The sequence below is a fragment of the Amphibalanus amphitrite genome, unplaced genomic scaffold (genome assembly GCF_019059575.1).
Source record: "Amphibalanus amphitrite isolate SeventyFive unplaced genomic scaffold, NRLGWU_Aamphi_draft 000669F_arrow, whole genome shotgun sequence".
NCBI lineage: Eukaryota > Metazoa > Arthropoda > Thecostraca > Balanomorpha > Balanidae > Amphibalanus > Amphibalanus amphitrite.
The window spans coordinates 71,540-95,000 of record NW_024882163.1 but is presented as its reverse complement, the minus strand read 5'-3'; the positions used below and the strand labels follow the sequence as shown (position 1 = coordinate 95,000).

Below are 23,461 nucleotides of genomic sequence, written 5' to 3'. Positions count from 1 at the left end.
CTTGTCATCCCTGCATTCAGAATGCGGCCATCTCTATCGTCTCCACGCTACACCTGGCTCGCTAACCCTCCCTCCATCCCTATCTCGTCCCGCCGAGTGACTGACCCGCAGTTCCACCCATTTGTCGAGCAGGCGCCGGTTGTTGAACTCGCAGAGCAGGCCGGACCGGGTGATGGCGTACGTCGAGTCGCCCATCTCGCCCCGCCCGCACGCCACGTCACAGAAGTAGTTGTTGCGCTGCTCCCCGAGGATCGCCGAGCGGCCCGTCAGAGGCATTGCCTCCTTGAACTGGCGGGAGAACACGGGACAAAGGCAGTCAGTGGCCGAACACGAAGCACGGGAATTCAGCGGTCGGGAATGGGCCAAACTGCCTGCTCAGCCGAGGGCCATCCAACAAACTTAGCAGTATCGTTGTCCTTCCTCCGATAGCCCCCACAGGACCAGAAACACAACGGCGTATTTCGCGTATTTTAAATAATCGCTGACATCCAGTTTAGCCACTGATTCCCTTCAGTTATACCGGAAGCACATGCACAACGACAGAAACAGTAGGCCGACAAAGCCGTCTAACCGGTTCTAGCCCAGTAGCAAGGATGAACAGATAATGTATGCGGTCAGACCAGCAATAAGTAGGCATCGCAATGGTGGAAAACACGACGAAGATGCAACGTAATTCTAATGAGACAGGTCAAGACACCAGCTACCTTCAGCACTATTAAAAAAGACATTCCAGCTGCCAATCAGGATCTCATGCCAGACGAGATTAACCCACACATCACCCACAACTAATCACAAACACTCTCGCCGGTATCCATCACCTCACAACACCCACACACCGCGTCCCCAATTCAATCACACCCGTGCTCTTACACCATTACACCGTGGGTTCAAATCTCTCAGGAATCCAATCGGAAACTGCGCCGCCATTTGCGTAACTGATCAGCGCCGATTTCGTTCGGGGCAGCCAATCTTCCCACGCGTCCTGCCATCCATCTCTGGAGGCTGGGGCGCTGTCGGTCGCGCGTGTCTGCGACCGGCACCGCCCTGGGTCCAAGCGGAGGTGGATGAGCGGGACAGGGACTGTGGTGTGGAGCGAGGCTGGGTGACACAGTGCAGTGGAAAGAAAGCGATGGACGGAAGGATGGGAAATGACAAGGTGATGAGCGCGGGTCGAAGGGCAGGTGGAAGTTGGGGGTGGAAGGGAAGGTGGCGAGGAGAAGAGGAACCACGACGGATGTGAAGTGATTAACATAATGGATGTATTGCAGGGGAGGAATAATAGGACAGAAAAAAGCGAGTGGACGACACTATTCATAACGCCTCAAGGCGGTAAGTAGCAGCGTACCCCCATTACGGTGTGCGCCGTAACTGAAGCCCAGACAACTGACCCATGCGGCCACCGTCACCGCGGCCGTCCGCCCGCCTTTCCGTCACCACAGCCCACCCGGCCCGTCATTGGAGAGCGCCGCCAGCGCCTCAGACCGTCGGCAAAAACGGCGTCTGAGCGGCGGGCGGCGCGGCGGCGGCTGGGCCCGCCGGCACCGACCCCTGACCCGGCGAGCGTTCACCCGCCGCCAGCAGACGGCGCTGCAGGGCGGTCAGGGAATTCAATGGCGGCGGTGGTTACACAGAGCTTGAGGAAAGAGGGTAAAGGACAGTGGACATGGATGGGCAGCGCTGGATGATTGAAGCGGCACGCAAATACACACTACAGTCGAGTACAGACAGCATTGTCATCATTCCCATAGCAATAGCTACCAAACGTGACTAGGGCCGGGATGTGTGCGTGCAGCTTGGACATCAATAACAACTCCGATTCACCAAACCAGACACATCCAGTCCCACACATGCATACGATATATGGCAAAGGACGCAGGCAGCCCAGGTGTAGCTCACTAACCTTTGACGACCTGGAGAGCTCGAGGTACCAGAACTTGACGTGCCGGTTGCCCACGGTGACGAAGTAACTGCCGTTCTCGGCGAACGAGACCGCCTTGACGCGCGAGCTGACCTTGTTGGAAGCCACCTTGACGTTCCGCTGCCAGTCCCACACGTTGACGATCATGTCGTGTTGGAAGCCCACCGACACCACGTACTTGTTGCCCGGAGAGAAGCCCTGTGAAGGAGAAGAACCAGGGTGTTAGTCTGTAACAGGCCACCGGCCCAATCATTGTCCTAAACTGCGATGGTTTAGGGAAGGTTGCAATATACCGAACAAGGAATCTTACATGCTGCATCAAAATGTTTTGTCGTGTTTTTCTCACATTTCTCTCGCCAGCCAGCGCCCACATCGACCCCACGAGGCACCGCATCGCCTCAGTGGAGCGCTAACCATCGTTTAGCTGGATAACACCTATTACCCGACCGCAGGCCCATCTCCCGGGGCAGCAGTGCGTGACCCAGATGACGTCATCGTTGACGTCACGGTCCAGCGGACCACCCGACGCCGTGGGTCGACCGATGTATGCCACATCAGTCGTCAATGAAGGTCGGCTACCGTTGCCGGGTAACGTATCCGCCCAACAGGAGTGGGCGATTATTAGGGTCAGCCCCCTGAAGGCAAATCACACTATTGAAGCGGTACCGGTCGTGGCAAACCATACAAACTTTGACATGTCTTCAGACAGTTCCGGTGCTTACAGACAGCTCGACCATCCCTGACACTGGCACCAGCCCGCGCACCAATCGCACCATGTCGTGCCCCGAGTCTCTGGTGCTAATGGCGGCGGGGGCGGCGGTAGGCGTCTGATCTGTCCGGTCAAGGCCGGCGCACAGACACCACACAGATATCGCTGATCTGTTGCCGACCCTGTGCGGTGGGTGGACCGCCCCGACCGGCCTCCCTCCGGCTCCAATTTAATGAGACGATCCGTGTCGAACAGCATGTAATTGGCGGGCGTTCCATTCGATACGATACTATATTCTGTAAAATATTATGACTGTTCATCTGATGGCGAATGGTGAAGAGCTCCAGCCTCCAGAATACGGTGAAACACATGTTCATTCCTAAGTACCAAATGAAGGAAAAGACCATTATGTATTTCTCATAATTCAAAAATAAAAAGCTTTTTGTCCGAGGATCCTGTCTCCATGTCTCGTTTTCGAGTCTACAGTCACTGAAAGACAAATCAAACAGTGCCGTGCCGTCCAATCTCGTACCGTGCCGTGTCATTCCAAGTCATCCAAATGCTCGTCTGGAAACATACCATCCCATTCCCATACTGCCCCATTCCGTGCACTGTGCAGGACCACCTCTTTTCGACCAGAGGCAAATCTCGGAAACCACAGAGTACAGCCTCGCCCCGATCCGTGACGAGCCGTGTCCGCCGGAGGCGTGTCCCGGTAACCGAGCCGGCGTGTCCGGCGGACACACGAGCACGTGACTGAGCATACGCACGGCGCCGGCCGGCCGGGCCGACCCCGTGACCTCCGGAGGAGCCGTGACCGGCGGCTGCCTCTCGGGAGAGGGGAGACAGGGAGAGGGAGGCAGAGCATGCCGCTCTCGACTCACTGCGCGGGCTGAGGCAGAGAGCGAGCAGCGGTGCCGGGAACGATGGGGCGAGTAGATACTTGGCCCGCGCCTTCATTGCACTGGATACCTTCATTGCACTAAGACCTACTTTTGACACAAAGCAATCCTTTGATGACTAATGACACACCCCTAAAATTTCTAGCCTTTCGGGTGTGTGCTATTTATAGAGCTGAGTTATTAGCCGTAAATTAATTACGTCGAGGCCCAGTACCACCCATTTCCGTTCCCAGGGCGCCGCCGCAGCCGCCGGCCGGTCGGCTCCGCCCCCCAGTGGCTCCCAGCAGCGGTGTTACATCACAGGCGGGGCGCCGTTGCATCACAGGGCTCCCGGAGAGAAACCGCCGGGAGTTGCAGCGCAGTGTTCGCCACGGGCCGCAAAATCCCAGTCCAGCCCAGCCCAGGCCCATGGGTTCACAGCCCGGCCCAGCCCAAGCCCATTCATGGTAAAAGCGTCAAAGCCCAGCCCGGCCCGGCCCGTCAAAAATGAATGGTTTAAAAATTATCAACACCACACAGGTACTCAAAGGTAGCAAAGAAACAATCTTTTGCGAGCAGCATGCACAATGCACATTGCAGCTTTATTGACTCGTTTTTGAGTCTTGCATAGTAATAAGCTATGTAGTTATAGTTTTTGTCTCAGTTGCGAACCCCTGGCTCCACTTTACAGTTCTTGGCCCAGCCCATCCAAAGCCCATCGATCCTTCATATTTGAGGGCCCAGCCCAGCCCGTAGCCCAGCCCAGCCCATGGCCCATTGGGCTGGCCCGGCCCATGGCGAACACTGTTGCAGCGTCAGCGGCAAGGCCGCGCCGAGAGCGGGCGATGACCAGCGGCCGTCCTTGGCCAGTACAGCTGTAGAGGGGATGAACTGGGAGGCAGTTTTTACTATTTAGAATGTCACACGACACATTGCGACCCGCTGCCCTATGGATGAAGCGTCACCAGCGCCCGTGACCTCGGCTTCTTCCCACTCATTCATGGTTCCATCCCTCTGCCCTCCGGTTGGCTCGGTTTCGACGCCCGCCTTCGGCTGAGCTGGGCTTCCCGTCTCCGCTCCACTCCACACAATCACCGAGAGACGTGCTCGACCGGCGTGCTGCAGTTTGCTAGAGACGTGCTTGACAGACGTGCTCGACTATCGTGCCCACACCCCAAATGACAGCAGCGCCACAGTCCCATCACCTCTCTCCAGACATTCACAATTGCTCGCCGCCGACACATCAGCACTCTGCAGTGAGTGAGACCGTTTCCGGCAGTGCGACCCGTCAGGTCACACCAGGGCACAGGTCAGATGACACCCGCCCCCGGTGACCTGTGCTCCGTTCTTCCCAGAGGCCGGTGCAGGGCCGCCCACGGAGCACGGCAGGGCGGGACGCGGGGGTCAGGTCGGACAGGGAAGGTCAGAGCAGAGGTGTGCCACGCCAACCGCCAGTGAAAGTGGCCGTCAGAGCTGCTTTACATGACTCATGTCGGCCGCTCCATGGCAAGCGTTTGTCTATATGAGGGCTTTATCTTCAGAGGACTCATGGCAAGCGGTCTGGTTCTCTGGAGCCGCCGGACAGCACAGCGAGGTAACCAATCAAGGCGACCGGCACGCGTCCATTTGCTATATATCTACTCGCATCAAATCCATAGTATGTCCAAACACCAGCTGCAAACGGTTGCTCCTAATTTCGACACACATACGAACAAGATACTTCGTGACAAACCACTTTATTGTCTTCTACATCGAATCAACACTCAAGATATGTTCGTGACAAACCACTTTGTTGTCTTTTATATCGACATCAACACTACCAAGTGTAACAAGATCCCCAAAATAGGCCACGGACCCGACTGCGCAGAAGGGAAGGGAAGGGCAGGGTGGAGAAACGTCACGTTCACACTTGCAAGTTGCACAGATGCAGGTGTTAGTGCGGCACCCTTCACAACGCAACACATGTTGAGATTGACAGCGCTGAAAAGGTGCGGTCGATAAGACCCGTGAATGGCGGCGGAAGACGGCAAGGTCTCGGGCAAGGTCGTGACGCGGCCGATAGAGTCCCGCTGGTGACGTCACGTGTCACGGAGCGGTGTCATTTAAGACGCGGGCGGGCGGCGGCCGGCCTCCACTGATAGGTGCGCGCCGGCGAGGTCTTTGTCCGGGGGTGTCGTTTCGAGGACAGCGGACGCCAACCCGGCGCCATGATACTGATTGTGAGTTACCTCAGACTGTCACTTTGGGCCGGCCTTGACCCCTGTTAGTGATGGGAAATTTAACAGTCAAATGCGATCCGCAGGAGAGATAATAGGTGGATTATGTCCTACCCTTCTATCTTCTCCGAAAGGCGGAGTAGCGAAAACCAGCAAAACCAGTAGGCGGCAGCGGCTTAACGCCGGCACTTCATAAGAACACAATGGATCCCACAAGTCAATGCCACTAGGACATCACATCATTAGCGTGTGGTCGATCGGCGCACAGTACGACTTCTGGCCAGTTCAGACCACCGCTGAGGCAGTGCATCCAGCGCTCGCTGCATTGCAGCCCACTACACTATGAGACAGGAGGCCCGAACAGAATAGTCACCAGCCGAGGTCAGTGCTGCCGACCTCCCTTCCCCGACAGGACGGTGGGAACCGGAGCGTTCCGGGCCACGGAACGGGAGTTGAGGGGATGGAAGGGATGGAAAGATAGGGTACGTGTCGGACCCGAGGCCGTGACATATCAGCACTTGTCTGGGCTATGTTCCGGCCTCCGGCCCTGAAGCGTGGACGGCGAGTCAAGCTAGTCGGCACTGTCAGCGACTTCCGTGGCTGGTCCGACCCATCAAACAGACAGAAATGAGCCGGTGACCGTCCTGAGCGACATCCTTCTGGGCCAGTCAGCCTTAATTCAGTAGCCGAGCGAAACCCTGATGAGTTATCAACTAGCATTCCGAGGACGAGTTTGCTCCCTGTAGGCAGCGCCTCTGCTGCTCCACTACACATTTTGACACGCAGATCTCGCGCCCTTCTGACGTTTTAAAGTTGGCGCTCGTCAGTCCACGTCAGCCGTTAATGTATCTGTAATTGTCTGTCTGTGTCGTAATGGCTCATATCTGCGGAGGACGGCGACTGGCCTCGTGGCTGGGACAGTTGACTGACAGCTGGTCAGGAGAGGTGTTCGGGTGCGGTCTGAGGAGCAGACTCTGACGGTCAGACCACGGTGTGGCCCAAACAAAGCTGTAGAGTGCAGATGCTCGCCTATGTGTGGTTAATCTACTGGCCATACTGAACTTTCTGCCACATTAATCCGGCAAGTTCGGACTACATTTCAATACTTGCATGTTTGGTCGTAGGCACAAGTGTTCGCCTTCCATTTCGCATAGTTGTGCAATTTGACAAAAAATATCTTTCTTAGCATGGTTCCCACTTCGCCTATCTGCACATTCCGTGATGTTAGATATATTCGGAAATAGTTGATCACGGAATAAGCTCGAATGTTACAGATCCTGCATATACTTGATAAAATGCTCAAAGAATAGATCTTACCATTCCGTTTTCCGAAATAGCAGCAAATGTTGATTTGATTTGATTTACGCTGTTTGCGCCTGACATGTTGGGTTGATACAAGAGTTTACTGTGGTTGTGACTTTTATCATGTCACGAATGGTGTATCTGTCATAGCTGCAATCGTCCCCGTGAAACACACCCAGGGGCAGCACCTATCAGACCACCGACCTCCAGTGTAACTAAATGTAGACACAAAATTTCTTCAGAGAACTCTCAGCCAGTTACCACTAAACGGGAGGAAAGCAACGGACACTACTCACGCACCGTCCATCTCCACAGAGGGTAAAGATCAGTGATTATGTTGCAGCGAGTGAGGCGATTACCCATAGCGGTGTGCCAGTGCGTCGGACACCGTTCTCACGCAGATCTACCTCGCCTAGCCCGGAGCTCACCGCGCCGAGCCGAACCCGCGTGACCTGCCGCTCGTTTCACCGGAACGTGCGCAGCCGCAGCCGATGGTCGAACCACCGCAGTCGTGAAATGGATTGAACCACACGGTGGCAGGATAAACGGCGAAAGTCGCGCAAATCACCGCCCGAATCTCTGCGATAATGGTAGTCACCGGTAATCGGTCGGTCTAGCCCAGTCATTCCTGACCAGTAAAAGGCTGATCGTAGGCCATCGACGTGCGGTGGTGAAACAACAGAGTACGGCACGTCTAAAATTGTCAAAAGGGGTGTAGTGACAGGCCATGGCTTGACACCGAACTGAGTACCGGCAAGTGTCAACCGGTGGATGATTCATCAACCGTCAGTTATCCGCTCGTGCCAGTGGCCCTGCCCTAAGCGATGGAATTTCGCCACCGTAGGCGCTCGGAACTACCAAACAGCAGCTTTTCCGACTGGTGACAGCGCGACGCCTGGGAGCCGTCCCGTTTCCCACCAGGTCATGGGGCAGTGGCTGGGGCAGACGACTGCACTCTGAACAGTCACAGCACGGGTGATGGCCATGGACCAAGTACCGAGGCAAAAGGCGACGAGTTCATCACTGAATGCCCCATTGTCAGCGGTGGCACAGTATTTACACTCACGGAAGTGTGAGACGCCCGTCGTCCCAGGAATTGTTACACCACGGGGAATACGGAGTCGGTCTGAACTCAGTGGGGCGGGCAGCACGACTGAGCCGTGACCCCGTGTGGCTGTGTCGTACCCGAGCGACCTGCAGTCTGCAGACGATGACGGTACAGTCACTGTCTGAGGCATATCGGCATCACCCAGTCTCCACACCCGACGCACCGTCTGGCTTGTGTGTGCGGGCTGCCACTTTCCCTGGACTCCAGACAGACACTCAGACACGCTACCAAACATGCTCGCTGTGTGCTCCTTCGGTGAAACACTCGGCGTCCGCGCTGGATGCTGTGAGGTTATTTCAACGACATCATCTGCTCAGTGAGAGCACGCCGCTCGCTCACGAGATTCCCAGGTCGTTTTCGGGTCAACACTAGGTTCCTTGGCAATGTGTGACGCGAGTTCTATGGCCGTGTTTAGGACACGATGCGGCGGTCACGGCCGGCGGCCGACACCGGAGACCGGCGAGGTGTCCGGTGTCACGGCGGGGTATTCAGTGTCAGGTGCTCTGTGACCGTGTCGCCGCACTACACGACCGCACCGACCGCAGCCGGTAACCCACCGGGGTCAGGTGGCTACTGAAGCTCTCCATTACAGTCCTCCAGAAAATATACGTGGTGTCCCGGCAAGTGTTTTAGTGATCCTGTTTCCAGTCATGTCAGTCGAGAGCACGGCCTGTGACACTGCGCGTCACCTCACATGCTCATTGGTCTATCACACCAGTAGTTGGCACATCCCCTGATAGTGTTAGTAAGGTCCCGTGAGGCCGGTAACCGGTCCTAAACAGCACAGGTGACCAGCGTTCGGCCGCCGATGGACAAGTGACCACTTTGGCCAATGTGACCAGCATCTTGTCAGCCACTTCACACTGCACCCCTCCACAAGGTAGATAGCATCGGCTGACGTGAGACCAGGAACAGGAAGGGAGGCCCGTAACGGCATAAAGCTGTCGCGACTCGCGGGCGGAGCAAAAACAGGGGACCGTGCGCTTTGGCGGCGCCACGAGCGCGCGAACACGACAGCATTAACCCTCGCCCGTAAACGGTGTTTTGCCACCTTCGCCCATGCAGGGGGGGGGGGTGCGACCCCCCATGGCGTTTGAAAACGAAGCGTCGTAGAGCTTAGCGGAAAAGACCAACGGATTGCTCTCAACGAGATCTCGCGATTGGTGGTATATTTTTTGGTCCTAGGTCAACATTTGACCTACTTATGACCGGTCAAAGGTCAAATTTTCGGAAAAAAATCTAACTTTTTTCAGATTTCCGCGCCGATTGCGGCAAAACGGTAAGAGATATCGACTTGAAACCTTCACTATCGTGATCCTTGATCAATTCTCTATCGTTTGGTGTGTATTTCGATGTCATAACTCTAAAAATGATGCGTTGGGAGCATCGGAAGTCTGCAAGGTCATTTGTGCATCGGGTCACGTCAGGCGTGTGACGTCACTGACCTGACCCTGACCCAAAATGAACGACAAGAAACAACCGGCGATGCCTGAAATGGATAGCAAATTCGAATTCAGGGCATCAAAATACCCCGAAAAAGCATACCTACAAGTGCAAAAAGTCATTACAGGTCAACCGAGGTCACTGACCTTACCTTGACCTTTAGTGACCTTCAAAATGTCAACGGACATTGTGCCAATGTCAAATCAGCCAGTTGTGATTCTAAAACAATCCATCAGTGCGTCAGGTCAGTCGGCATTTATACCATTGTGAAGCAATCTCCAATTTAGCGTAAATCTGGCCGGAGGTTGTTCCCTTTATGACGTCATAACTCCGTGACCTGACATGACCTTGACAAAAAAATACCAAAAGTTGCGCAAAGGATGCCCCAAAGGGTACTGAAAATTTGAGCAGGCTATCTGAAACGGTTCGGCGTGTAGCTAAGAAAAACCTCAGGGGGGGGGGGGGTTGCACCAACCCCCCCCCCCCTACATGGGCGAGGGTTAAAAGGGAGGCGCTCGCCGAGAGCCCACCGCCGATGGTCAATGCGAGCACCATATAGGGCCTTGGCCCTTGCGAGCACCATCGACCGGTAAGAAGCCCCTAAGAGATCGGCCTCTTTAGGGCCACGGGTTACAAGGGCAACAGGGGCACAGGAGACAAGTCACATCGGCCATTGCTGGTATTCTATTTGACTTCGCCAGCGTCGTTCACCCAAACCTGTTTTGCGAGCCAGTCGTCGCTACCACCCGGGATTCATTGCGTGACTTTCAGTCACCAGGGCCGCACATGGGCGTTCGATGGCCACCGACCAGAGGTCAGTCGCCTCAGGTGGCGCTGACCGGAACACAGCTCCGGCAAACAGCGATCAAAGCACCGCCGTGACCCGCAGGCAGGCCGGTGAGTCGGCGACTGACCGCCGCTGCGGGGTCCACTGTTTGGTTTACGTCCCCGGCGCCCAGTGCGTGTGTGCGTGCGTCTGTGTGCGTCGGCCATACCGCGGTGTTTGCAGTATGCGGTCCACCGGGAGAGCTCGACCGGCCCGCAGCCGCCGCCCATCCATCTCTGCCGGTCAGCCGCGGTCCGAGGGGTACTGATTTGAATGTGATCGGCATCCGGTCAGCACATTCCACAGGAATCCGTAGACGTACACAGACGGTACGCGCTGACCGTCAGGGTGAGGGAGAAGGTAGGGATGCTCCGTCTGCGGGGGAGCAGACTCGGACACAGGACTGGCAGCCAGGCGCGTGCTGTTTTCCAATGAGAGAGGCAGAGCGCTGCTCCTACTGTGGGGAGGAGAATATCGGAATACGGACTGGAAATCCAATAGACAAGGGGTTCGCCACAGTCTCTCCCCTACTCGTCCGACTGCGAAGGCTCGATTATGGAGCAAGCATACGAGCTGAGAACATAACAGCGCCCGTTCTCATCTGTGTTAATCAAACTGCCTGCTAATTGTCAGCATCTAGATGAACGAAGGGACCAAGACACCGAACCGTTAGCTTCCAGCATCGTTAGCTGATTCTAGCATGTCAGCCTGTCGTTCCTTTGCAGGCTGGTCATAGCGGTCAGCAACAAATCGGTGCTCACTAATTGAGCATACGCCCTATGATAGACAGTTCTGACGGCGCTGGAGTGGGTAGCAGTCCATTAAGTTCACCCAGAACCTGTCAGCACCAAACGCTTGACGCTTGCAGCAGTTTGCTTATCGCACAAGAAATGAGCCATCGCCGCATTGATTGTTCTAAAATTGGCAATCTAATTCATAGGCCTTACACCTACACCATGGCGTTCCCCGGCAGCACCTCCGCAACCCGTCCCCGTCCGGTACTCACCACACACGTGATACCATATTTGTGCACGAGGAACTCCTGTAGCAGCACCTTGTCCTGCACGCTCCAGACTCGCACGGCCGGCTGGTGGCCACACTCGCCAGTCACCAGGTACCGGCCATCGGCCGAGAAGCGCACGGACGTGATCGGCTTCCGGGACGTGTTGAGCAGGTGCGACTGCTTGTTCTTCTTCGGGTTGTACAGCACCACCGTGCACCTGCGGGAGAGGAGTGTGTCAGGGCTCGCCTAGTGGCTGAGATCGTGGGTAGGTGGGCGTTGAAGTATGGCAGGCCGCTAGGCTAGGGGACAACACGACATCGACTCGTCATATCACACATGAGCAACGTAGCCATTTGCTCCATGCAGTCACAAATGTTGCGCCAGTTACACCGCTAAAAATAGTACATGATAATCAGACAATAAGCCCATTACGGGAACACTTTAACATACGTGGGTAGGGTAAGTCATGATTCATTTCTGAAACGTCCATTGGGGAACAATGCGCCGTTTCCGGCGGTGATCGCCGACGTCCGCCGTTCGCCGCCGGAGTCCACAGCTGGCGACCCACTAACGGCACAGCCGAGAGAGCTCCACAGGTTCCCACGCCACGTCACGTGCGCGCCTGCACGTGCGCCAGCTGCACGTGCAGCGGCACGCTTTCGCGATTTACACGCAGCACAACTACACCTTAATCAGTGCCATTCCGCGGCGAGAAACACTTTCTCATGGGCTATAACTGGCAGCCGAGGTAAATTGTTGGGACACATGTGTGCCAAATCTAAAACCTTGCTCCCACGAGATGGTTTATCTAACCAAAACGAACACCACAATAGCTACACAAAAACATTCAAGACATTTGTGTGTTCGTGAACATTCATTTCAATTGCATTTTACTAATGTTCCGTGAAACCCTTCGGTAGCTGGCAGGGTTTAGTTCACACGTGGTCGCTTGGCCCGTGTATGACTGGGCGGTCCATTTCCGGCCGACTGGCTGACCTCAGCACAAAGGCAGCTATGTCGGCAGGGCCGCTCGGCAGGCCGGCCGGCCACTGCGGGGTTATGAATGGGCGGCGGGTACGGCCGGCCTCGAGCGTCCCTCCTTTTAAAGACCAGCAGCCCAGCAATGCCGCCGGCGCGGCGGGCGGTTCTTCGACCCCATCGCCGAGCGATAGGGGCACGCGACCCGTCTCCGTGGCCCGCGCTCCGTCCGGCCGCCGAGCACGGCTATCTGGTCCGGCAATCGGCCGCGCGCGCCCGCCGCCAACTCCGCGGCGGCAGCGGCGGCCCGGGCGGAGAGCTCTCAGCGATGAATTATTGAACAGCGGGGGTCGGCTGTGTCGACCGACAGCCTTCGCTACCGGGCCGGCCCGGAGAGCACCGGGCCGACACGGAGCCCCGCTGTCACGACGTCCATCGGGGCCTGTGTGCGGAATCCGGATGATGTTCTCTGGATGATCCGACTCAGCCCTCTCACAGCGCCGGGAGGATCAGTGTCAGACGCGTGCCTCGCGCCGGCGCACCCCGCCCCTCCGCGCGCCGCCCCTGCCCAGTCCGGCGGGCGACCTTCCGTCGGTCACAGGTCGTCTATGAATATATTACCGGTCATTAGGCGGTGTCGGGAGGCACGCGGCCTATCGCAGAGGTACCGGGGGCGGCGCCTCCCACGGGCACATTCCACCGGCGCCGCGCTGACGTCACAGCCACCGACAGCCAATCAGCTGCCGAGGCACAGCAGCAGGCTCAGCTGCTACCTGCGCTCGCAGGAATTCGACCGGGTCACCTTAAAAGGCCGCTCCCATCCGGTGCACACGCAGCGCGCAGCTGTATTCGTTTGAGGCCGCAGAGTGCTGTGCGAGGCACCTGGTATCCACAGCCATCTGGTAACCTAACCCACCGGTAAACATCAGTTTTATTACAGCATCATAAACTGAATAGCTGAGAGATGTTCTTCACAGCCCCATCATACTCTGGTGTGCTTGTTCTCGGAATTCGTTAGCATCAGTGGCTGCGGTCAGGCGCGTCGGTACCATTTGGTTGTAGAACGACGAAAGAAAACTACACACCAGCACGAGACGATCATGAGCTTAATGGTCTTATGGGCGTTTGGCTGTCGACAAATGGAACAACCAATATGTCGACTTAAACAGCCTACACCGACACGGGGGACCGTAAGACATGTTACATACAACAATAGCCAAACCGGCTGCCGACGCCGAGAAAAGTCGCCAAGGTCAGCCGTCGACGGCACAGTGACACAATAATGCCAATTCCCCGAACATCACAATGGACGTCGCCGTAGTAAACAGTGACAAGTGTATTCACCGAGAATTAGTGACATCGGACAAAACGGCGACTTCACGACTTCGCTCACAGGCTGGATCAGTTTAGAGGCCAACTGCATTTTCTTTTATGGAGTGACCCTGACTTTTCAGTTTCTCGCAAACTGGCTACAAAGCGCGAAGTTCGTGTAGCGCTTCATTGGCGATTCCAATCACAATCGGGCGCGCTGTCACGAATCACGATTCCACACCGGCAGAGTCTGCTCCTGCGACACTGTGTAACATTCTGTCATCTGTTCAGGGTGCCGTCAACAAAGCTCCGTGACATGATCTGCAACTGTTCAGCATCACCTCGTTCCGACGGCTGGTCAGTGGTCAGCCGGCGAGCGGTCAGATGCAGTGTCAGTCAGATGCCCCGACCGGCCGCCGCCACAGCCTTGGCTCACCATATACGGCAGGGGGATGGGCTGAGATGCAGTGTGGCATTTGCTGCACGTAGTAACTTATCCCAGCAAGGTAGCTGCAGTCGGGAGGCACGGCAGGGGAAGCTGTCCGGTCTGGTTAAAGGCAATTGCCGGTTACTGCACTGTTAGCCACACCACAGCTCGGTCTGTTCCCGCCGCTACCATGGCCTTTGACAGTCAGGTCCGGCGCTAAGTCACCCCACACTTCCATCCTAAAAAGGCCAGTCACCGTCGTCGGCCATCTCTTTTCTGTTCGTAGTCACTCGTCAGTCTTCAGTCCACTCCATACAACACTTCAGACGACACTGTCCACAGCCGGTACCCACGCAGTTCCACCAATCCACGCAGAGTCAATATCGTCCGTACGCCATCTGACGCAGCCAGCAAAGCACAATAAACAGACATGATACACTGCTTTCATGATGCAGAGCACCAAGCACGGACCGATAAGTCAAAACGTTACATTAGAAGACTTGCGCAGTACGGTGTGCTTGCAGCTTCAAATTGGAAGCGGCCAAAGATGCACTCTAGCCTTTTACAGTTCAACAGCCTCCGATGCGTTGACCGAAGGCAGCGGGCGTTCCGGCGGCTAAGGAACGGCGTGGGTCGGTGGACCGCGCCCCAGACGCAAGGGCAGTGGCCGGAGATGACCCGACACTGGTGGGCAGTGACCGACAGAAGCCTGACAAGGGCGGGCAATGACATAGGGTCTCGGAGGGACAGACGACGTTTCAACACTGTAAAAAAAACTTACAAGCCCCTCGTAGAGGAATTCTCAGCGCAAAAATAACATTGCAGGAGCGTGTAAATATGGCTAATTTTAGGCTAGTTGCCGAGTAACAAGCTTGTTCGACAAGGCTGTGCCTCGTATGCATACGACCACCGTGCTCCACCTAGTTTGACAACACGCACGTAAATAGCGTGGGTAGTGCGTCTACTAGGTGTCATAACAGCCCCTGCCTGGTAAGGTAACTAGCCACTGCCTACTAATCCATACCCAGTAATGGTACTAGCCCCCAAGGCTAGTAATGGTACTAGCATTCCGTCGACGGAATTCCGTCGACCGTGCCTCGACCCCGAAGACCAGTAGTGGCACTATTTAACTAGTACCACTACTGGTCTTCGGGGTCGAGGCACGGTCGACGGAATTCCGTCGACGGAATTCCGTCGACCAGTGCCCCCGACTCTCGACCGCCACCCGCAAGTAAACAGACTGAGTAGCGCTGCAGCACATTTATTCGGGCACGAGAACGAGAACGAGAACAATAACAACGCCAGGACAATAACTATAGCTTTAACAACAACAACAACAACAACAACAACAACAACAACAACAACAACAACAACTAACTGAATAATTTTCAATAAGGTTTCTTAAATAACCACCATCAAACATTTGTGATTTTTTTTCATTAGCTCTGCACCGGCGGCAGTCGCGGGATGCAGGTAGGCCAGGACATACATGGCCCCATTCTTCACCAGAGAAGTCTGTAATGGGTGAAAAAACGAATATTAACATTATTATTATCATAAGGCATACCAATCTGGAAAATGATTAAATTAAAGTTGAATAAAGTGATAGATTCCTGCCACAAGCTAGCTTAAGTCCCAAACATATAGCTATTCTGACTTGGATAGACGATACCGGCGCACTTCTGCCAACGACGGGCAACATTATGCGATACTATACATCTTCTAAGAAGCTCAACAACATAATAACTTTTGTTTACAAATGGACAACCTTTTTGTTGAGCACACAGCAAATGATACAAGATGCCTCACCTTCAATCAAGCCAAAGAGCAGTTGGGCAGACACACACAGCAATGGCGACGCAACACAAAATGGACGCCGGCTCCCGGAAGCGGGGGGGGGGGGACTCCTTCTGAAAGCAGCCACAGACTCCTAGGTTGTAACATGCGACGAGGATAGCTATGAGGCACATCCTCATAGCCATCCGAAGCCGCTTACCACGCAAGCTTGCCAGCACGTTTACCAGCTGCAGGCGTTCGTGACAACAAGCGGGGTTGCACGCAAGGTTATCCGTTTAGTAGGTGCCAGCCGGGGCCTCGTCAGCTGAGCTAATAGCGAAATGACCTAATTGAGGGACACGCTAAAAACTGGCCGAGAACAAGCCAACGGCGGGTAACACTGTGAGGCTGTGCGTAGTTCATTAACACTGCGCAAAATTAGGTTCCTGAACATGTTCTCGCTCGTAGGCATTTGTTCCACAAGCGGCATTGTTAACGTGCATGGCTCTGACTACTAATGTCCATATATGTTGTAACGAGGAGCAAGGGAGGCACTCGTAAAAAATGCCTAATTTCAAAATTAGCTAGTGAATATTTTTTACAGTGAACACATTGAGAAGACAGAGATTGACAATGACATCTACATGGTCACCAAGGACCTCCAGCGATTTTTGAGAGGAGCTTCGGGGCATTTTTATTTAGGACTAGCACATCTTATCGTCAGTAATTCTAAAATCACTGAGTTTTTTATGCTGTGTGCAGTGTGCAGTGTGCGGTGTACTGTGTGTTGTGTCCCGCGTACCGAGCACTGCGCACTGCGTACTGAGTACTGGGCACTTGTTAGTTGTTACTCACCCGGCCGGGTAGGCCACGATGCCCTCGGTGGGGGAGACATCGACGGCGGCGTTACTGCTGACGGTGACGCCGAGGACCCGCTCCAGCCGGATCTGAGGAGGAGACAAATATAACAGGTCAGATCACAGCCGACAGGAACAGTCCGTCCAGAAAGGATAGTAGCATGAACAAACAGAGGTCAGGTCACAACGATCAGTAACGGGGTCAGGTTAGTTGACAGGGGCACTATGCCAACATACAACACACAGCTGACCGTGAGAAGGGGACGGACCAGATCACAACAAAGTAGTGACAGGGATAGGTCAGCCCACAGGGAACAAGGTTACACAATATCGTCCTTCCGTCTCACGAATACCTACTTATTTCGCCTCGCGGAGAACACCGGTAATATAGCCCAAATATTTCGCCTGACTTCGTGTGGTATTGCACCGTATGGCATTGCCCATGCCATTGTATCACCCGATCCACTTTCCCTGAAGGACCGTGCGCCGCACGTCACTCCATCAAGGACACATGAACGAACATGCACGGTGGCCCGTATCCTCAGCCGGTTACAGGTCATTAGTATTCAGCCGGCTCCGGCGGCATGGGCAGAACGCACGCACCCGAACATTACCACAGCCGTCGATGTGCTAATAATACGCGACCGCGGCGACTTTCAGACGCCGGAGCGGCCCGCTGGGAGGTACGAACAGACCCGATCGGCCGCCGAGCGATCTCGTATGCAGTGTGCAATCGATTGCAGAGGCCGGCGGGGCAGCCGTGTCTGAACGGAGTCGCAGCCAGCGCCAAGGTCACACAAAGTCAGCTGGCGGCCGCCAGGGTCGGATGGGTCATGTGACATAGCGAAGCCGGTCGACTGAGGCCATAGCATGGGTCGTGATCAACGTATGGACACGAACGAAATCGACTGGAGTATGAAGCCGTAGTCGCATACCATCGGGGCTTCCATATATGCAGCTACCCATTTTTATCGAGCTGCTAGCTGATAGCGGGTCAGGTGAGACCCAGCTCTCCGTGGACCACACGTTGGCCAATAAGGCCAGTCGCGGGCCAATCCGACAGCCTGGAGACGGCACCCTTCAGCCGGACTCTGGAGACTGCGTTCCAGAGTTGGTCGCTATCACCAACCTTCGGCGGCTACCAACGAAGAGACTAGTCTCCGCTCCGACTGACTTGGGTATTGGGTAAATATAAATAGGTGCGATATTATGCCATAAGAACGTCGCAAGCCGTAAAACATGGGCCCCTCAATACATGCACGCCACCTTTCCTTCACAAGACGCACGCCGGTATCTATTTCCAAGGCCCAGGGCCAACATTGGCAGTAACGTGCCAGCAAAAGAAACGGGTGAGTTGGTTGCCCGGTCAGCCATGTAGTACCCGGCCAGGTGATAAAAAGTAGCAATGCATCACGACATGTCAAAACAGGTTCATCGAGCTATGCGGGGCAGCTCGAGCATGCACAGCCAATAGCCCCTATCAACCTGCCAAACAGAACTAGTTAGTTTATTACGCTGTCGTTGCAGTATGACGCTATGGAAACATTCCCGTCTCCTTTGACTGGCAGTCAGCTGCGAGAGTAATCAGTGGTTAGCTGCCGCCGCGGTTCGCTGTCCTCACAGGCTCGCTGTCCGTATGTCTGAGGTCCCCGGTCAGCCAGTACGGCGGTCCGCCCGCCGTAGCGCCGTGCAGCCACGAGCCTCCGATCGGCGTACCAAGGTCAGCGCGGCTTGCAGTGATGCGCCGCAACATACCGGCGGGCAGCTACCCTGGGAAACGACTCAGGCATGCGTGCAATGGCTGGGCGTGCTTTAAAAAGCGCAGAAAGGGCACATGCAGCGTGGAATTACATTATAATATGAGAAACAATGCTTCAGAAGACAGAAAAAATCTGAAATTTTTACAGAAACGGCAGTGGGCTGTACACAGCCAAAGACGCTATTGCTCCAGTGATTACCAGCATGCACGCCGTTACACGGTGAACAGGTCGCGTGCCGCCGGGCGCATACCGCACGTTCCGTGATGCTATGAGACCAGAGTCAAGTGACACGGCAGGCAACGAGCCGGTGCAGCCTCGTCCACCAGCTACCATCGGCCCCGGTCCGAGGCTGACCGGCCATCGGTTGGGCATTGTCCCATCCCGAACCAGTCGACGCGGGCGCGCCAGTAACGGTTAGGAACACCCAGCCTGAGGAGACATTCAGTCGCGCAGAATTTCGTGATGTCACTGATCACAAGTGACGTCACTACAGGGCATGCCCGCATGACATAGCCTGTTCTGATGCTGACAGCGCAGGTGCGGCGGTCTGATCCATTGACAAGCAGCCCATTCCCCAGTAAACAACATTGGACGGCACACCCAAGAAAATGCCGACTGCCGAGTCCTAAACGTAATCAACAGCAAAGGAAAACAGGCAGATGCCGTGGCATGTGAGCCGATGACTCGGGCACAGGTCCGCGGATGGGAGTCTCCAACTGCCCGCAGCAGCGACCATTCGCCAATGCCTGCGCCGGAGCTGGCCGCAGCGCTGCAAAGACATCACAGACCCAGTACCAGCACCAGCACAGCGCCAGCCCTAACCCCCACGCCATCACTAGCGCCAGCCCCAGCACCACAGACCGGCCCAAGCCCACGGCCGTGGCAGCCTGCCAGCCGCCCGGGACGGGACGGGCGCACCCAACAGCCGCCCCCAGACAAGAGGCCCAGCCGCCAGGGTCGGCAGGGCGACACGGACCCGGCGACCCGCCGACGACACAGGTGGGCGTCTGACGCCGCGCCGCCGGCACGGCACATCGTTCCATAGAGATCTTATATACATAGAGATGACATGCACTTAAAATCGTGGCGATTCAGTGGGTCTTTTTAAGCAACTTATTTTCAGCCAGTAGCGTGCCAATATGGCTGAGGCATTGTTAGTCTGAAGAAATTATTACGTAGCGAGCGAAGCAAGCGTAGTCTTTCGTAGATTAACGGAAATTTCTGAGTATGAGCGGCCGGCCGGCCGTGGTTACGCTTTTGCGAGGCTTATATCTCAGCAACCACTTGACCGATTTACATTCGATGATTTTTCTAGGGTAGCTTCATTCCTTCTACCAAGTATTGGACTATTCTCGATGCATGTGGGTGACCGATTATGCACGTGCCACGTGCAAAACGAAGAGGTGTCAGTTTTGCAATTGTTGCAATATCTTGGTAACTACTTGGCCGATTGCGCTGAAAGTTGGTATGTAGGTAGGCACCCACTAGGCAATGCATATCCATGTGCCACAGTTGGGGTGCTGCTGCACGTGCGCACGTGCAGGGGTCGATTCCAGATCTCGAGAACGGCTGAACTGATTGTGCTGAAATTTGGTACATGGTTAGGGACCAGTTAGTAGGGTGCCGTGCAAAAGTCAGTTGTGACCCATTTTGCACGCGTGCACGTGCAGGGTGCCGCTTCCAGAATCCAGATCTCGAGAACGGCTAGGCCGATTGCGCTCAAATTTGGCACATCGCTAGGGACCGGTTAGTAGGGTGCAGTGCACAAGTTAGTTGGAGGTGTCCCTTGCAAATTCGCTTGTCCAAGGCCCACGCTCTCGCTCGCTCCGTTGGTCGCCTCAAAAGGCGTTTTACTGGTTAAAAATATTGCTGTTCTTTCCTGGCTGATTTCATTCCTGAGGTAAGCAATGAAATTTGTAGCATGATGTCATTTTGTGTTTCTATTGAATTCCTTAAAAGCTCGCCTAAAAACATTCTCTCTCATTCAGGCTCTCATTAACCCGGCAGGCGGTGGACCTCCCGGCCACCTTCCGCGCGGTGGGGGGGGGGGGGGCATTTTTTTGCCCCCTCCCGTATTTCCGAAACTACTGGACGGATCCGTAACATTCAAGCGATGTTCGATAGCCCTGTCAAATTTGTCGACGGAACTCCAATTTCATTGACCTCGGGGTCACCGATGACGTCACAGGTCAGGTCAAAGATAAAATGTTTCGCGTACGTTAAAAATAGGGCGTACGTTGCCTAGTATATATGTTGCTATTAGAGGTCACTGTAATACCATGTCAGGTCACAGGTCAGGTCACCAAGGGTCAGCACATGAACCAACTTTACTATTTACTAGGGTTGTGCGATGCATGTTTTATGGCCCCCCTGACATGGTCCCCCCAAAAAAGGCTACAGGTCTAAGGTCATTTGGGTCAGGTTCACATGGAATTTTCAGGGTAGGTTCCTTGAGATTTGGTCAAGTTTAGCGCTTTCGGTCAACCGTCGTGAAAACGGCTGTTCTGAACCTTTCTGAGCACGGTGCAAGCTCAAATATACATATGTTGCATGTTCCCATTCAATGATACATTAACCCTCGCCGGACCGATTGGTTTTCTACATACGCGCCGGCCGGGGGGGGGGGGGGAGGTTGGAACGATTTCCCTCGCCGTTTCGCCCCTGATGAAGCTAGAGCGTCGCGGAAAAAACAAGCGTGTGTGCCGTTACAAGACGCAGGGACTGGTACCCGATTTTAAGGTCTCATGAGGTCAGGTCAAGTGACCAAGGGCCAGGGTTCAGTTTTTCATAACTTCGCAAAAAAAAAAACGGTCGGAGAGCCGCGATTTTGGCATCATCGTGTTCGCCTCGCTCAGGCGCGTCGAATGGTATACTTTTTGTTCGGGTGAGGTCAACTTGAGGTGTTGACCTCGGGTCAAGGGCAGGTCAGCTCCCCCAGATCACGAAGCTGGTTGAAAGAGGTCATGTTACATATTACTCGAATCGGCAGGTCTTCCTGAGTTTATTGGTGGCTTTCCCGACTCGCTAACTCAATTTGATGGGGAGTTATTGATGAAAAACTCTAATGACCCAAGTATATAACTGCAATGAAAACCGTAAGCCTCATGCTAATAATTATATTCAAAATAGGGCCAAGAAAATAAGGCATGTTGGCCAAACTGACAAACTGACTTTTGTCAAACCGTCTTACGGTTTTCATTGCAGTTATATATGTAATCATGAGCCTCAAAACCGCGCTTTCTTTAATCAATGACCCAAGTGACCATAAATGACGCCACGCAATGTCAACAATGCAAAAGTGAAGCATCGGACCTTGCAAGGCGTGCAAGAAATCACGATTCCATGTGCTGGAGACAGTTTGAGATAGTTCTCGGCGCTAGCATAGCAGTTTTCATTTTTCCCCATTGACTTATACCTAATGGTGAGGTCACGTGGCCGACCTGACCTCATGTGATTTTTAGGGAAAATCCGAGATATATGTACAAGTGAGACCTCTGGATGATACCACATCCTGTAAGTTTCATCTCCCTGTGAAAGTTCCTCTGGTACTGACGGCGTTGCGAAGTTGCGACATCTGAGGACTGTGCAGAGGTTCACTTATGACGTCACAGGTCAGTGACCTGACCTGACCTGAAAATGCGGTTGGTGTCACAAGATGCGGCTTGGATCAAAGGTCAGGTATGCCAAGTTTCAGCTCTCTATCGCCTGCGTGTTCGGAGCTATCGTGAAAAACCCTATAGGGAGGCGGCACCCGCCGTCCCCCCCCCCCCCCCGTCGGACGGCGAGGGTTAATGATACATGCAGTACCTGATACGAGCATAAGGTTAAAACATGCCTAATTTCATTTCAATAATAACGCTCGAAAGCGTCACAGCTAGACAAAAAAGAAAAACTGTACTTAAAAATAAGCGGATGTGAACACAATCTCCTTGACCGAATCCTTACAAAATGCAAGTCACGGGCCATGGCACCCCAGAAAACCTTGCTTAAAAAGACCCACTGAATCGCCACGAAATCAAGTGCTTTAACATAGGCGTGTCATCTCTATGTATATAAGATCTCTATGCATCGTTCAGCCGCTGACGGCATTCACGGGGTGAGTGCACGGGGGTGAAACGTAAGTCTGCGACTTCACAGCCTGACAAACACCAGTGACACCACCTAGGACAGCCGTCAGCTCCTGACTAGCACCAAGGCGGATCGGCGTAGGACGCATCATGGCGACACATTCCACTGGTTATGTGTCCGTTCAACACTCCTTCTGGGCGCACTCCGTCAAGCGCTCCTCACCACAGCTGTCAGCGACTGGCAGGGCTCGCAATACGCTTGGCAGCAGGTTTCTAGTACCAGCTATTGTGATTTTAGCCTTAACCCCCACCCTCTCCCTAATCTCACCATACTCAAGCTGCAAGGCCGACGCAATCCAGTCTATCGTGCTCAACTACTCGTGAGCCGGTCAAACGGCCGAGTATCCTCCACAAACGGTCAGATCCGGCTATTACTACGGGCGGACCGCGTTCTTAGGTGCAGTACGGCCTCCGTGGCCCTCTGCGCTTAGGGAGATGATCAGGGTAAGGTCACCGGGAGATCATCCCATCACCAGTACTAGCCCACACAACGAGCGAACGGACATGGTCCCCATGACAGCCATGCAAAGTCGCAGACAGACCATCAGAGACCGTCACACTGACGTGGAACATCAACAAAGAATATAACAGAGGCAGAACTAGAGTTACTAGCGGCAGAGGCTCCTGGAATAACCGCCCACTGTTCGGCCATCATTAACAGCATCACGCACCTCTGGCGAACTGCGTTTATCAGCCGGCTCTGACCGCCTAGCCGCGGCCCACACACCGCCCCAGCGCGGTGCATTAGATACCCAGCGTGATACATAAGACACGCAGGCTCCATACAGGCTACACCGCCAAACATCATTACGATGCAGG

The 23,461-nt window shown here is 54.6% G+C and overlaps 1 protein-coding gene across 5 annotated transcripts in view; it reads right to left on the bottom strand.

Moving 5' to 3' along the window:
* The window catches only part of LOC122364326 (mitogen-activated protein kinase-binding protein 1-like), a 69,459-nt gene that overhangs the window by 18,431 nt on the left and 27,567 nt on the right, over positions 1–23,461 (bottom strand). For all 5 annotated transcript variants that reach the window (XM_043334582.1, XM_043334586.1, XM_043334585.1 and 2 more), the window contains 4 exons: positions 16,754–16,845; positions 11,410–11,623; positions 1,901–2,116; positions 106–288 (listed from right to left, as the gene is read on the bottom strand). In XM_043334582.1, coding sequence (XP_043190517.1) covers positions 106–288; positions 1,901–2,116; positions 11,410–11,623; positions 16,754–16,845 — 705 coding nt within the window. The remainder of the gene's footprint in view (positions 1–105; positions 289–1,900; positions 2,117–11,409; positions 11,624–16,753; positions 16,846–23,461) is intronic.